The 17,583-nt window shown below is 42.2% G+C and overlaps 1 protein-coding gene across 1 annotated transcript in view; it reads left to right on the top strand.

Moving 5' to 3' along the window:
* The first annotated feature begins 574 nt into the window (after positions 1-574).
* The window catches only part of igdcc3 (immunoglobulin superfamily, DCC subclass, member 3), a 290,154-nt gene continuing 273,145 nt past the window's right edge, over positions 575-17,583 (top strand). The window contains exon 1 of the mRNA XM_062030995.1: positions 575-838. Coding sequence (XP_061886979.1) covers positions 772-838 — 67 coding nt within the window. The 5' untranslated portion in view covers positions 575-771. The remainder of the gene's footprint in view (positions 839-17,583) is intronic.

Here is a 17,583-nt window from a genome sequence, read left to right on the forward strand (position 1 = left end):
AATTTTAACTCTTGGACTTGGACTACTTGAGATGTCCATTCATGAAACAAAGGGATTATAGCAGAAATATATACATAACGCCCACTAGAGGGTGCTACAGTACAGCTAAAGAGGCGCTGCTTTGTTCTCATGGAAGAGTTCCTTGTTTATCCGAACAGGTTCACTCAACCATCACCCTTAAACACAATGCATTATTTTCCACATATTTGTTTCGCCTCTTTTATGCCTGGATAGACCAACTTTATATTGAAAACATATTTTTAAGTTATGTTATTTATCATCATGCCAAAACGTGCGTCGCTTTCTGCACACAACAAAAACATGCCAGCGTTTTGTGTGCATTCACATGTCAACACGTGTCACGGTGAAAAGGCCACAATAAGGCGACGTAATGGAGTGATATTTAGTGGAGTTTTCGTGAATTGCGTTTAATGACTTAATTTGTGTCAGTATTTTTTTTTTTTACACAAGGTTTGCAAATCGACCCGACTCTTTTGTTCCATGAGTAAGGAAGAGAGAGAGAGAGGGAGAGAGGGAGAGGGAGAGAGAGAGAGAGAGAGAGTGGGGGGAGAGAGAGAGAGAGGGGAGAGAGAGTGGGGTGGATGAAGAGGAAAAGGAGGAGAGGGGAAGCGGGATGCTGACAGATTCCTGATAGATGGCTAAAATGGCGAAAGCGTGTTGAGTCGTCCTGCAGGTCCGAACATGTACCCGGATGCTCACCTGTTAACTTCACCTTGTTTCCCGCACCTGCTGGATTATTCGCGCGTTTAAATGGCCTCCGCCAGGCAATGTCGCCTGGCTGCTTGCTTTTTGGGGATCCTCCTGAACGCTTTCGTGGGTAAGTGGCATCATTGTGTGGGATGTGGGACGGACGTCTGCATGGCTTCCTCCACGCTGCAAGCCGGGATAAGTGCAAGGTTGTTGTGGATGAATATGATTTATTGTCTTGCAATATGATGAAAGTTTTATCGGTGTGTGTGTGTGTGTGTGAGTTACGTGCAAGCGTGGACAAAGTTTATTTTGATGTGAACACTTTAAAGCAGGGGTGTCAAACTCATTTTAGATCAGGGGGCCACATGGAGAAAAATCTACTCCGGACTGGTAAAATCATGGCATGATAACTCAAAAATAAAGACAACTTCAGATTGTTTTCTTTGTTTAAAAATAGAACAAGCACATTCTGAAAATGCACAAATCATAATGTTTTTATTTTTATTTTTACATTTACATGTTGTGGTTATTAGTATTCTACCTTTATTTGTCCTTATTTATACTTTCTGAATAAATGATGTGATAATGTTCATTAGTCAACTCATTGGTGTTAATTTTCAATCTATCAAGATAAAAAAAATAATATACAAATCTAATTACAGGATGTTATTTATGTAGTTTGCACATATTTCCTCGACTGGTGCACTAACATCATCCATCCATCCATCCATCCATCCATCCATCCATCCATCCATCCATCCATCCACCCATCCATCTATCCATCTTCTTCCGCTCATCCGAGGTCGGGTCGCGGGCGCAGCAGCCTATGTAGCAGTGGTTCAATCAATCAATCAATGTTTATTTATATAGCCCTAAATCACAAGTGTCTCAAAGGGCTGCACAAGCCCCAACGACATCCTCGGTTCAGAGCCCACATAAGGGCAAGGAAAAACTCACAACCCAGTGGGACGTCGATGTGAATGACTATGAGAAACCTTGGAGAGGACCGCAGATGTGGGTGACCCCCCCTACCTCCTCTAGGGGAGACCGGATGCAATGGACGTCGAGTGGGTCTAGTGTAATATTGTGAAAGTCCAGTCCATAGTGGATCTAACATAATAGTGAGAGTCCAGTCCATAGTAGATCTAACATAATAGTGAGAGTCCAGTCCATACTGGATCTAACATAATAGTGAGAGTCCAGTCCATAGTGGGGCCAGCCTGAGACCATCCCGAGCGGAGACGGGTCAGCAGCGCAGAGATGTCCCCAACCGATGCACAGGCGAGCGGTCCACCCCGGGTCCCGACTCTGGACAGCCAGCACTTCATCCATGGCCACCGGACCTGTGCCACAAGGGAGAGGGGGGCAGAGGAAAAAAGAAAAGAAACGGCAGATCAACTGGTCTAAAAAGGGGGTCTATTTAAAGGCTATACAAATGAGTTTTAAGATGGGACTTAAATGCTTCTATGGTTCTTAACCTTGTTGGAGGTTCCGAACCCCACCAGTTTCATATGCGCATTCACCAAACCCTTCTTTCAAGACAAAGTTATATATTTTTTTTCCATCCATCCATCCATCTTCTTCAGCTTATCCGAGGTCGGGTCGCGGGGGCAGCAGCCTAAGCATGGAAGCCCAGACTTCCCTCCCCCCAGCCACTTCGTCCAGCTCCTCCCGGGGGATCACGAGGCGTTCCCAGGCCAGCCGGGAGAGATAGTCTTCCCAACGTGTCCTGGGTCTTCCCCGTGGCCTCCTACCGGTCGGACGTGCCCAAAACACCTCCCTAGGGAGGCGTTCGGGTGGCATCCTGACCAGATGCCCGAACCACCTCATCTGGCTCTTCTCGATACTGGTGCACAAAATGAACCGTGCATGACCATCACCTTGTTCGAGGAACAAAACCAACACAGTGCATGAACTCACAACAAATTACCCACCTGCAAATCAGTGTGACTTCTGCTGTTGCCATATCCATAATACGCCGACAGGGAGAAGTTTTTATTTACACGATGAGTCGGGTGTGTCTTGACCTCCGCGGCGGAGGCTCCGCCGAACTCCTGAGGCTGACTCACCGAACCCCTAGGGTTCGTTTGAACCCAGGTTAAGAACCACTGCTATGTAGCATAATCTACAAAGATACAAATAATTGCTATTGCGACATCTAGTGGACACATTTAGAACAGAAAAAAACTCATCCCGCGGGCCGGATCAAACCTGTTCGCGGGCCGGATCAGGCCCACGAACCTTACGTTTGACACCCCTGCTTTAAAGCATGCTCTCTTTGTGTGATTGTCTCAAACTGTTCCGATGTCATTTTTGGGCTTGATACAGCTAATTGTAGTGTAGATCTGATACCAAATAACTACAAGACCACTACTGCTCATTCTGATATTTCGTACATTTTTTTAATTTTGTGAATTTTGCCTTTCATTGGTTTATTCATTATAATCATATCGAGCGTTCTCTCTGGAAACTCAAAAGCATTTTAAATTGTGAAATCCATTTTTAAGCTACATTAAAGTGTCTTGCCTAAGGACACAACAACAGTGACTAGGATAACGGAAGCTGAATTCAAACCAGGACCTTATATATTTTTTTATTGTTCTATTAATCAATCCAACAAAATAATACACAATAATACCATAATAATACAATTCCAATTCCAAAACCAAACCCGGCCGAGCAACATTCTGAATATCAATCGACAGAGCAATTGAGAGGACACACAAACATGACACAAAACAAAAGTAGTCAAACAAAAATGAATAGTATCAACATCAGTATCAATATTAATAAGAATTCCAACATAGCAGTGATTAGAAATCACTCATTTACATTATCATCACAGCCATTTATACAAAATAAATACATTTAAAAACACTTGCATCGCATCTCATAAGCTTGACAACACATTGTGTCCAAGATTTTCCACAAGGATAAAATAAGTCATATTCTAGGTTCATTTAATAGGCAAAACACATTTAAATAATGGATCCCATATTCAAATATATGACTCATTATTATCTAAACTAAATGCATTTTTTTCTACTGATATCATCTCCATAGCTTGTGTAAACCAGTCAGTATGAGTTGGACTGTCAACATCTATCCATTTTTTTTAATATTACCCTTTTTGTTGTGATGCATATTGAAAGAAATGCATTTTTACTCTTTCTTCGAGTTTCTGACCAGACACTACCATTTGAGCCACACTGCCACATCCAATCCCAGTAAACACGCAAAGATTTTAGGCAAACAAAACATCAATAAACTTATTCAACAATTATATTAATTAACAATATATTTTAATTAGGGCTGTCAAGGGATTCATCGTTGATGTTAGATTAATCACACTTTACGACAGGGGTGTCCAACTCATTTTAGCTCAGGGGCCGCATGGAAGAAAATCTATTCCCACGTGGGTTGGGTGGGTAAAATCATGGCATGATAACTTAAAAATACAACTACGGCAACTTCAGATTGTTTTCTTTGTTTTACTTTGGCCCAAAATAGAACAAACACATTCTGAAAATGCACGTATCACAAATAATCCTCTTGACAAAACACTTTAAATTACTTGAAAAATCTGAGGAAAAATTTGGTGCAGTTTCAAAAACACCATGAAGAACACAATGAACTTAGACTTAATCTCAGTGTATCTACAAAACCATTAAACGCTATGTCACAGCCCATCTAGGTTTGAACAAAACATAAAATAAAGCATAAATAAAAACTATTTTATGTATCAACTACCTCATTTGTCATTTCCACATAATAATTATGTGCTAACTCAACAAACCATACAAACTGAGATAGAAATTCAAGAGGGTTGAGTTACTCCCTGCCTTCTAGGCATCACTGTGCATTGATAGAAAAATAAAAGCTATGCAATTGTGAAAAATGTCAACAAACCAAAAATAAAAAATAAAAAGACAGACAGTATTGCAGTAAAACACTGATCACTTTCCTAGAATTTGCACAGAAGACAATAATTTTCACAGAACTATATCGGTGTATCATGCAGCATTTTAAGTGGGGTTACCAATTTTTTATTTTACTCCTTTTTGGTTTACATTGGGTCGAGTGGGAGGAGTCGTTTTATCGCATACCTCTTGCTTGGCATACTGTTGTGCTCATAAGTTTACATACCCTGGGAGAATGTATGATTTATTGGCCATTCTTCAGAGAATATGAATGATAACACAAAAACCTTTCTTCCACTCATGCTTAATGGTTGTGTGAAGCTATTTATTGGCAAACAACTGTGTTTACTCTTTTTAAATCAAAATGACAAAAGAAAATACCCAAATGACCCTGATCAAAAGTTTACATACCCCAGTGACTTTGATCTGATAACATGCACAAAAGTTGACACAGACATGTTTGAATGGCTAATCAAGGTTCCAATCCTCACCTGTGACATGTTTCTTTGTAATTAGTGTGTGGGTATAAAAGGTCAGTGAAAATGGGCTGCATGGTCGAGTCGCCAGAAGAAAGCCATCACTCCAAATTACTTTGTTCCAGAAGTTTTGAGGCTTGTCTCTGTGCTGTTTGGCGTAATGTAAGCGGGATACTTTGTGACATTTGCGCAGAAATGGCTTTCTTCTGGCGACTCGACCATGCAGCACATTTTTCTTCAAGGGCCTCCTTATTGTGCATCTTGAAACAGCCACACCACAATTTTTCAGAGAGTCCTGTATTTCAACTGAAGTTATTTGTGGATTTTTCTTTGCATCTCAAACAATTTTCCTGGCAGATGTGGCTGAAATCTTTGCTGGTCTACCTGAATCCCTCATTTTCCACTTCTTAATCAGCGTTTTAACACTGCTGATTGGCATTCTCAATTCCTTGGATATCTTTTTATACCCCTTTCCTGTTTTATGCAGTTCGATTACCTTTTCTCGCAGATCCTTTGACAATTTTTTTGCCTTCCCCATGACTCAGAATCCAGAAACATCTGTGCAGCACTGGATGAAAGATGCAATGGTCTGTCAGAAGCCCAGAAACTCACTGACCTTTTATACACACACATGAATTACAAACAAACAGGTCACAGGTGAGGATTGGAACCTTGATTAGCCATTCAAACAGTTTGAATGGCGGGCCGGATTGAACCTGTTCACGGGCCTGATCTGGCCCACGGGCCGCATGTTTGACATCCCTGCTTTAGAATATGAATTAATCAGGGGCGGCGTGGCGAAGTTGGTAGGGTCGGAGAGTTGCTGGTTACTGGGGTTCAATCCCCACCTTCTTCTGTTGTGTTCTTGGGCAAGACACTTCACCCTTGCTCCTGATGGCTGCTGGTTAGCGCCTTGGATGGCAGCTCCCGCCATCAGTGTGTGAATGTGTGTGTGAATGGGTGAATGTGGAAATACTGTCAAAGCGCTTTGAGTACCTTGAAGGTAGAAAAGCGCTATACAAGTATAACCCATTTATCATTATTTATCATGACAAATCACAGCTTCTTACCGGCTTGCTTAATTTAAATTTACTTAAAAATAAACCTAATATTTGGACCCAAATTTAATTGTATTGTCAGAATGTCATCCGGGAACATTGTTTTAAAATGTTTTAATTAAAATACTGTATGTACTTTATTTTCTCAAAAACTTGGCGTGGCGTGGCTCGGTTGGTAGAGCGGCCGTGCCAGCAACTTGAGGGTTCCAGGCTCGATCCCCGCTTGTCACGGCCGTTGTGTCCTTGGGCAAGATACTTTACCCATCTGCTTCCAGTGCCACCAAAACTGGTTTAAAAGTTACTTAGGTGATGTGTTTCTCAATGTAAAGCGCTTTGAGTCACTAGAGAAAATCGCTATATAATTATGATTCACTTCACAAGAGTGCTCCAATCAGGGTTTATTTTTGGATGACATTTACCAGCAAGCACATCAGTCGCAGTCTCTGCACTTATCTTTACACTGATTTATGCATCAACCTTATCACTGCCTGTATAGAGGCTAAGGTAAAGGAGCATGTACAGCACAGGTGTCAAACTCAAGGCCCGTGGACTGGCCCGCCACATCATTCTATGTGGCCCGCGAAAGCCTGGAAAAAAGGGGTTTCAATAGATTACTTATTTTTTATTTTTTATTTTTTTTTACTAAATGCATTCGTTCTTTCAATTTTGACAGAAAAAAAATGCATATTTTAAACTTCAATACTATCTGATCATGCCAATTATATTATTATATACTGTATTGCAAAACTACATTTGTGAAAGAAAAACAAATAGTTAAATGTCACCTTTATTTATGATTTTAAAGCAAGTTATACATAAAATAATCAAATGCATTTGGATGAATCATGATTAATCACAGGTTATTACCCGCATGCATAATGTAAATTAATATAAACAATCGCAGCCATTACTGCGATTTGGCCCTCAATGAAAATGAGTTTGACACCCCTGATGTACAGTCAGAATAAATCGTATGCTTAATCTACACGCATACATGATTAATGCAATATTTTTTCTAGATTAATCACACGAGTCAACTCGTTGTTTTTTGACAGCCCTAGTTTTTATATCAACAAACATTTTTGTTTAACAATGTAACAGTTTATCTATATTAGTGGTATAAAATACATCATTTAAATCAAATCAATCACACTTTTGAATTTGGATTAATACTAATTTAAATCAACTTAAAATAAGACCCTGATAAAATATTTGGACACAAGTACAATTCTCAAACTGTCCCCATTGTCAGAATGTCATCCAAGAAATGTTTTAACATGTTTTAATTGAATGTATGTCATTTATTTGTTCAAAACCTGGTAACAGTTTTATCTAAAGTCCTGTTGGAGTCCCCTCACTCAAATTTTTGCACTGACATAACCAGTGCCACCTTTCAGGTAATCAACTGCGGTTAAGGCAAAGAAGCATGTTCAGTCAGAATAAATTGTGTGATTGATCTGCTTATATGACATGAATAATAATATGATATAATTTAATATAATATTATATGATTATTGCTATCATTTATCTGATTAATCACATGAGTTAATTCTAGGGCTGCAACAACTAATCGATTAGATCGATTAAAATCGATTATAAAAATAGTTGGTGATTAATTTAGTCATCGATTCGTTGGATCCATGCGCAGAGGCTACTTTTATTTTTATTTTTATTTTTTTATAAACCTTTATTTATAAACTGCAACATTTACAAACAGCTCAGAAACAATAATCAACATAAGTATGGTGCCAGTATGCTGGTTTTTTTCAATAAAATACTGGAAAGGATAGAAATGTAGTTTGTCTCTTTTATCCGATTATTAATCGATTAATCAAAGTAATAATCGACAGATTAATCGATTATCAAATTAGTTGTTAGTTGCAGCCCTAGTTAATTTGTTATTTTTGACAGCCCTAATCTAAATACAACTGTATAGCCTGCTCAGTGCTGGCCTTGTGGTTAGAGTGTCCGCCCTGAGATCGGTAAGTCGTGAGTTCAATCCCCGGCCGAGTGATACCAAAGACTATAAAAATGGGACCCATTGCCTCCCTGCTTGGCACTCAGCATCAAGGGTTGGAATTGGGGATTAAATCACCAAAATGATTCCCGGGCGCGGCCACCGCTGCTGCTCACTGCTCCCCTCACCTCTCACGGGGTGAACAAGGGGATGGGTCAAATGCAGGGGAAAATTTCACCACACCTAGTGTGTGTGTGTGTGTGACTATCATTGGTACTTTAACTTTTTAACTTGATAAGACAATGCAGCAAACCAACAACATAATATTTACTTGTATTAAGTTTATAGTTAGACACAAATAAAATCAATAGTACAAAATATTATCACAATAGAAAAAAACCTTTGGCTTTGTCCTTAGCCCCAGAGACGTCCTATGTCCAGTAACCTATTCCCTGTGTTCAGAAACAATTTATGAATATCACAATATCATGAACGTTTTTTGTGAAAACAAACAAAAATATCAATTCTGCCACAACAGTGTTGCTCTGATACTGATACCACCCTTGGTATCGATGCTTGGATGTATCCCCCCACTGATTATGATTAACCACATACAGTATATTGCCTGAGCCCTCAAAGGAGTAGCATCATCAAACGTATTACATCATGTAATGATGCTGATAAGAAAGTTAACGAGTCATTAATTGGCTTATAATACCGCACATGAATGTTGATAGGTGTGTTTAAATATGAATTGTGGATGCAATCTTTCTGTCATAGATGTCCACATTTTACTTTCATGTTCTGTTTGTCTGTCAAAGACATAAATGCATGCTTCCATTTTTAGTAGAGTGAGAGTTGTTGATAAACCATCTATAATTTCTACACAGTAAATGCCAGGGCTGTCTTTTTCTTTGGCAAATTCTCTCTTTTGGGCCGTCCTTTGTTCATTTTGACAGACTTTCTTAGCACCCCCCTTCTTCCCCCCCCCCACCACACACACACACACAAAATTCAAAGACCGGAGGATATTGAATATTTTCCACACAGAAAGACCCGGCTGGATGGTTCACACCACACTCAGTCAGGGGATTTTGGCTACATCAGAGCAATAAGGCTCTTTTCATCTCCCAGTTTCAAATTCAATCTGTTAATTTGAGAAATTAAGCGCTTTGCCTTTTAGATGAGATTCGGTTTAGGAGAGGAATCCTTTAAATATATTTCAGTAGCGTGAATAAGAAGCAAAAAGATGACAGTCAGCGTCACATCTACAAAACCCAAAACCAGTAAAGTTGGCACGTTGTGTAATTCGTAAATAAAAACAGAATACAATGATTTGCAAATCCTTTTCAACTTATATTCAATTGAATAAACTGCAAAGACAAGATATTTAATGTTCGAACTGAGAAACACATTTTTTTTTGGCAAATAATCATTAACTTAGAATTTAATGGCAGCAACACGTTGCAAAAAAGTTGGCACAGGCATTTTTACCACTGTGTTACATGACCTTTCCTTTTAGCAACACTCAGTAAACGTTTGGGAACTGAGGAGACCAATTTTTGAAGTTTTTCAGGTGGAATTCTTTCCCATTATTTTCTTTTTTTCTTTTTTTTCTTTCCCATTCTTGCTTGATGTACAGCTTAAATTGTTCAACAGTCCTGGGTCTCTGTTGTCATATTTTACGCTTCAAAATGCGCCACACATTTTCAATGGGAGACAGGCAGGCCAGTCTAGTACCTGCACTCTTTTACTACGAAGCCACGCTGTTGTAACACGTGAAATAAGCAGGGGCGTCCATGATAACGTTGCTTGGATGGCAACATATGTTGCTCCAAAACCTGTATGTACCTTTCAGCATTAATGCTGCCTTCACAGATGTGTAAGTTACCCATGCCTTGGGCACTAATACAACCCCATACCATCACATGCTGGCTTTTGAACTTTGCGCCTATAACAATCCAGATGGTTATTTTCCTCTTTGTTCCGGAGCACATGACATCCACAGTTTCCAAAAACAATTTGAAATGTGGACTCATCAGACCACAGAACACTTGTCCATTTCGCATCAGTACATCTTAGATGAGCTCAGGCCCAGCGAAGCCGGCAGTGTTTCTGGGTGTTGTTGATAAATGGCTTTCGCTTTGCATAGTAGAGTTTTAACTTGCACTTACAGATGTAGCGACCAACTGTAGTTACTGACAGTGGTTTTCTGAAGTGTTCCTGAGTCCCTGATATACCATACCATACCATACCAACTTTATTTATAAAGCCCTTTAAAAACAACCACAGTTGAAAGACAAAGGGCTGTACACCACAAAGAAATAAAGGCAAAGGACAGACTAAAAAATAAAATTTAAAACAGAGGTAAAATACACATTAAAAAGCAAATACAAAATTACCCTAAGAACAATTTTGTTAGATAAAAAGCAGTTAAAAAAGTTAAAAGTTAAAAACAGTTTAAAGTCTCATGCTGGGTTAAAAGCCAGTGAATAAAAATGGGTTTTAAGAAGGGTCTTAAAAATAGCCAAAGAAGGGGCCTGTCTCACATGAAGTGGAAGATCATTCCAGAGTTTGGGGCCCGCAACAGAGAAGGCTCTGTCCCCCCTGAGCTTACGCTTGGATTTGGGTACCTCCAGGATCAGCTGATCAGCTGACCTGAGGGACCGGGTGGGGGCATAGAGGTGGAGCAGCTCAGAGAGGTGAGGTGGGGCAAGACCATGTAAGGATTTAAAAACAAGTAAGATCATTTTAAAATGGACTCTAAAAGACCCAGGCAGCCAGTGGAGGGAGGCTAAAACAGGAGTAATGTGCTCTCTTTTTCTTGTGTTTGTTAAAAGTCGGGCAGCTGCATTTTGGACCAGCTGCAGACGTGAGAGGGAGGACTGACTAATTCCAAAATATAAAGCGTTACAGTAATCCAGCCGAGATGTAATAAAGGCATGGATTACTGTCTCAAACTGTTGCCTAGAAAGAAGGTTTTTAACCTTAGCCAGCTGACGTAAATAAAAAAAGCTGGCTTTCACCACTGTGCCAATCTGACGGTCCAATTTAAAATCACTGTCAATACGAAAACCCAGGTTGGTGATCATGGGCTTAACGTACAAAGCCAAGGGGCCAAAGTCAACAGGGGGAAGCTCACAGGTACCACTAGGTCCAAACACTATTACTTCTGTCTTCTTTTCATTGAAGTTTAAGAAGTTTAGGGCCATCCAGGCCTTGATGTCATCAAGACAAACAAGTAATGGCTGTATTGAAGAGGCATGATTTTTCTTTAACGGAAAATACATTTGTGTGTCATCAGCGTAACAATGAAAACAAATACCATGCTTTCTTAGGATTGAGCCCAGGGGAAGTAAATAAATAGAAAAGAGCAGTGGTCCTAAAACTGAGCCCTGTGGGACCCCACATGTTAAGGGAGCAACAGAAGATTCAGAACCAGCAACATTTACAGAGAAGGTCCTGTTAGTCAAATATGACTTCAGCCAACTCAGGGCAGTACCACAGATGCCCACTTGATGTTGTAGGCGGCTAATTAAAATATTATGGTCCACCGTATCAAATGCTGCTGTTAGATCGAGTAAAACTAAAATCACATGATCACCTAAGTCTGTTTCTCGAAAGATGTCATTAAAAACCCTTACTAATGCTGACTCGGTACTATGGAGGGGTTTAAACCCAGACTGAAAGACTTCTAAAATATCAGAGTCCTCTAAAAAAGTGTTTAACTGGGTAAAAACAATCTTCTCCAAGATTTTTGAGAGAAAAGGCAGCTTAGAAATGGGTCTAAAATGGGCTAAAATTGAACTGTCCAGACCAGGTTTCTTTAAAAGTGGTTGAACCACGGCGTGTTTAAAACTGGTAGGAACCACACCAGAAAACAAACTGCTATTTAAAATGTTAAGAACAGGCTGCCCTATACAAGAAAACACTTCTTTAAAAAATGTAGGAGGGACAGCATCATGGGGGGAACCTGAGGGCTTCATATGGTTAGTTAACTCTTGTAACTGCCGCAGAGTCACTTGCTCAAACTGATTAAAAACAGCAGAGTAGTTAAACGGGACAGAAGGGTCAGAGGTCGGAACAGAGATGAGAGCCCTCGTTGTGGCAATCTTATCAATAAAATACTTTAAAAAGACATTGCACAATTCAGAGGAGGGTTCCAAACATGTAGGCTGAGGGGCATTAAGAACAGAGTCAATGGTTTTGAATAAAACACGAGGGTCAAGACTATTTGAGGCAATAATGTTTGCCAAATGTTCTCTTTTTGCCTCTTTTACTGTGCTCTGATATCGATGCCAACAGTCCTTTAAAATCTGGAGTGACACCTGAAGCTTGTCCTTCTTCCACCTGCGTTCAGCTTTGCGGCACTCACGTCTGATCGCACGGCTTCTCTCATTAAACCAGGGTTCTGATTTAGTTTTGGCCTTTTTGATTTTTAAAGGAGCCACTGAGTTCAAGACTGTGTCACAGGTGGAGTCAAACAATACATTGAGTTTCTCAGTGTCAGAAAAAACAGACTCTGTGCTAGAAAAAACCGAGTCAGAGGGTAAAAAAACCTGGTTAAAAGCAGTAATAAACTGACCAGCAGTGGAAGGGTTAAAAACTCGACAGAGACGCGCAGGAGCGCGCGCTCCAGCTGTCAAGCGGTTAAAACTGGCCTCAAATATGACAGGCATATGGTCTGAAAGCACATTGTCACAAATGTCCAAGTTAGACACAGGTAGACCATATGAAAGGACAAGATCAAGAGTGTGACCACGTCCTTTACACACTTTACCTTACACTTTATCCTTTACACACTGATGTCGCTTTTTGATGCAGTACCGCCTGAGGGATCAAAGGTCTCGGGCTTAGCCTCTCCAGATTCTCTGAACATTTTGATGACATTATGGACCGTAGATGGTGAAATCCCTAAAAATCTATGCAATATCTTGTTGAGAATTGTTGTTCTTAAATTGTTTGACAATTTGGTCACGCATGTGTTCACAAAGTGGTGACCCTCGCCCCATCCTTGTTTGTGAATGACTGAGCATTTCATGGAAGCTGCTTTTATACCCAATCATGGCACCCACCTGTTCCCAATTAGCCTGTTCACCTGTGGGATGTTCCAAATAAGTGCTTGATGAGCATTCCTCAACGTTCTCTGTCTTTTTTCCCACTTGTGCCAGCTTTTTTGAAACATGTTGCAGGCATCAAATTCCAAATGAGCTAATATTTGAAAAAAATAACAATGTTTTCCAGTTCGAACGTTAAGTATCTTGTCTTTGCAGTCTATTCAATTGAACATAGGTTGATTAGCAAATCATTGTATTCTGTTTTTATTTACGATTTAAACAACATGCTAACTCCACTGGTTTTGGGTTTGTATGAACGGCTCTGCTGGAGCTCATTATTCAGAATTAATCATGAATCAAATGTTTACAATAGCTTGCTTTACATGTTCAGCAAACCCTATACAAAAGGCCATGCATAATTTATTTTTAGAGTCTAATGTCAGTCAATATGTGTGGTACTTTTTGAAGGGATGTGTTGTGATTTTTTTTAGTAATCTGTTCGATCTGCCAATATTTGGCCACAATACTGAAAAGTTCGCTCTGATTGGTTTGGTCTCATCGAGTGGACACTACTACTATAGTGTTGTCATGTTAAATTCATTTATTTATATATATGTATGCCTGAAAATGCTTAATTTAGGCCAAAAATGTTGTAGAATATGCTCAAAAAAATCTGCGAGGTTGTGATACTTTAATATTTGAAGCATGATGTTAGGAGGGGGAACTGTAATGTACCCTTTTTTAAGTTTATCTGCAGGATGTTTTTGTCTACCCATGCATAATACTATCTGTGAGGTCAGGGGACAAATCAGTGTTTCCCCCAGGACTAAAATCTCTCTGTGGCACGGGGTGGAGCTAAATAATGTCACAATGCTATTTGCATAATTGGCCATGATGCTTTTTTTGCGGATGCTGCAGGAGAGCTAAAAAGTGAGAAAAAAAAACATGTTGAGAAATACACATTTCTTCTGCCGCTTCTATTTGTGTTGTGTTTCAGTCACAAGCAAGACAGAACAGAAAATGTTGCTACATTTGTGGCTTGCCGAGAGCTTTCTCAATGGCGCTGCTGAAAAAAACACATTGTGTGTTAGGTGAGGCGAGGAAATTTATTGTTCTGTCATGTTGGATTAAGGTAAAAGGAGCTGACACTATGGCACTGAATACATTGTTGGCATTCCCATCCATGTGCTGCTGACCACTATTAAAGGGGTCATCTCATGATTTTTTTTCTACATTTAAAGGCCTACTGAAATGCGATTTTCTTATTTAAACGGGGATAGCAGGTCCATTCTATGTGTCATACTTGATCATTTCGCAATATGGCCATATTTTTGCTGAAAGGACTTAGTAGAGAACATTTACAATAAAGTTCGCAACTTTTGGTCGCTGATAAAAAAAGCCTTGCCTGTACCGGAAGTAGCAGACGATATGCGCGTGACGTCACAGGTTGTGGAGCTCCTCACATCTGCGCATTGTTTACATTCATGGCCACCAGCAGCGAGAGCGATTCGGACCGAGAAAGCGACGATTTCCCCATTAATTTGAGCGAGGATGAAGATTCTTGGATGAGGAAAGTGAGAGTGAAGGACTAGAGGGCAGTGGAAGCGATTCAGATAGGGAAGATGCTGTGAGAGGCGGGTGGGACCTGATATTCAGCTGGGAATGACTAACACAAGACATATCCTTTGAGACACTTGTGATTTAGGGCTATATAAACAAACATTGATTGATTGATATATATACTCTATTAGCCACAACACAACCAGGCTTACATTTAATATGCCACAAATTAATCCCGCATAACAAACACCTCCCCCCTCCCGTCCATATAACCCGCCAATACAAATCAAACACCCGCACAACACACTCAATCCCACAGCCCAAAGTACCGTTCACCTCCCCAAAGTTCATACAGCACATATATTTCCCCAAAGTCCCCAAAGTTATGTATGTGACATGCACATAGCGGCACGCACGTACGGGCAAGCGATCAAATGTTTGGAAGCCGCAGCTCATGCATACTCACGGTACCGCGTCTGCGTATCCAACTCAAAGTCCTCCTGGTAAGAGTCTCTGTTGTCCCAGTTCTCCACAGGCCAATGGTAAAGCTTGACTGTCATCTTTCGGGAATGTAAACAATTAAACATTGGCTACGTGTTTGTGATGGGTATGTGGGCTTGTATTAAGCTTCAGGGAGTTGAACGCCCCTGCCTTACATAGTTCCGGGTCACCCTTGGGCAAGGTGTAGCACCCGAATGCCCCCCCATCAGGGTTACAATATCCCCCATGAACTACACTAAAAGAGGATGCGTTACCCGGCCCGGAGGAAGCCCGGGGCCCTCCTCCGGAGCTAGGCCCGGAGGTAGGGCTCGTCAGCGAGCGCCTGGTGGCCGGGCTAGCCACGGAGCCCGGCCGGGCACAGCCCGAAGAAGCTACGTGGACACACCATCTTCTCCGTCACGTGGGCCCACCACCCGCGGTCGGACCCAGTGGGGTCGGGTGCGCTGCCAAGTGGATGGCAGTGAAAGTGGAGGCTCCAAACGGACCAATTCGGGGCAGCAGAGGCTGACTTTCGGGACGTGGAACGTCTCTACGCTGGTGGGGAAGGAGCCTGAGCTGGTGCGAGAGGTGGAGCGCTACCGGTTGGATCTGGTGGGGCTTACCTCTAAGCATAGCAAGGGCTCTGAAACCACACTCCTGGACAAGGGATGGACCTTGTTCACTTCTGGAGTTGCTCAGGGTGTGAGGGCACAGGCGGGTGTGGGGATACTCACGAGTCCCCGGCTGAGTGCCTGTACGTTGGAGTTCACCCCGGTGGACAAGAGGGTCGCCTCCCTTCGCCTTAGGGTTGGAGGGGGGAAAACTCTGACTGTTGTTTGTGCGTACGCACCAAACAAGAGTTCAGAGTATTCGGCCTTCTTGGATACCTTGCATGGGGTCCTGTATGGGGCGCCGACAGGGGATTCCATAGTCTTGCTGGGGGACTTCAACGCGCACGTGGGCAATGACAGTGATACTTGGACTGGCGTGATTGGGAGGAACGGTCTCCCTGATCTGAACCCGAGTGGTGGATTGTTATTGGACTTCTGTGCTAGTCACGGACTTGCGATAACAAACACCATGTTCAAGCATAAGGATGCTCATAGGTGTACCTGGTACCAGAGCACCCTAGGCCAAAGATCAATGATCGATTTTGTAATCGTATCAGCTGATCTGAGGCCGTATGTTTTGGACACTCGGGTGAAGAGAGGGGCTGAACTGTCAACTGATCACCATCTGGTGGTGAGTTGGGTTAGATGGCGGGGGAAACCTCTGGACAGACCTGGCAAACCCAAGTGCGGGTGAACTGGGAACGTTTGGAGAAGTCCTCTGTCCGGAAGGACTTCAACTCCCACCTCCGGCGGGACTTCTCTGCCATCCCTGTGGAGGCTGGGGACATTGAACAGGAATGGGCAATGTTCAAAGCCTCTATTGCTAAAGCTGCAGCTGCGAGCTGTGGCCAGAAGGTCTTAGGTGCCTCAAGGGGCGGTAACCCTCGAACACCCTGGTGGACAGTGGTGGTCAGGGAAGCCGTCCGACTGAAGAAGGAGTCCCACCGGGGTATTTTATCCCAGGGGACTCCGGAGGCAGTTGCAAGGTACCGACGCGCCCGAAGGGCAGCGGCCGTGGCTGTGGACGAGGCTAAGCAGAGGGTGTGGGAGCAGTTCGGGGAATCCATGGAGAAGGACTATCGGGCGGAACCAAAGCTGTTCTGGAAGACCATACGGCACCTCAGGAGGGGGAAGCAGGGAACCATCCAAGCTGTGTACGGCAAGGATGGGACTTTGCTGACTTCAAGTGAGGAAGTCGTAGGGCGTTGGAAAGAGCACTTTGAGGAACTCCTGAACCCAAATACATCAGACACACCCTCCCTGATAGGAGCAGGGCCTGAGGATGATGGGGGATCGACGTCGATCTCTCGGAGTGAAGTCACTGAGGTAGTTAGACAACTCCACAGTGGCAAAGCTCCGGGGGTTGACGAGATCTGTCCAGAAATGCTGAAGGCTCTGGGTGTTGATGGGCTGTCTTGGTTGATACGCCTTTTCAACATTGCGTGGAAGTCTGGGACAGTGCCGAGGGAGTGGCAGACTGGGGTGGTGGTTCCCCTTTTCAAAAAGGGGGACCAGAGGGTGTGTGCTAATTACAGGGGTATCACACTTCTCAGCCTCCCTGGGAAAGTTTACGCCAAGGTACTGGAAAGGAGGGTCCGGCCGATAGTCGAACCTCAGATTCAAGAGGAGCAATGTGGATTCTGTCCTGGTCGTGGAACAACTGACCAACTCTTTACGCTTGCGGGAATCCTGGAGAGGGCCTGGGAGTATGCCTATCCAGTCTACATGTGTTTTGTGGATTTGGAGAAGGCGT

This window comes from Entelurus aequoreus, linkage group LG02, assembly GCF_033978785.1.
Source record: "Entelurus aequoreus isolate RoL-2023_Sb linkage group LG02, RoL_Eaeq_v1.1, whole genome shotgun sequence".
Taxonomy (NCBI): Eukaryota; Metazoa; Chordata; class Actinopteri; order Syngnathiformes; family Syngnathidae; genus Entelurus; species Entelurus aequoreus.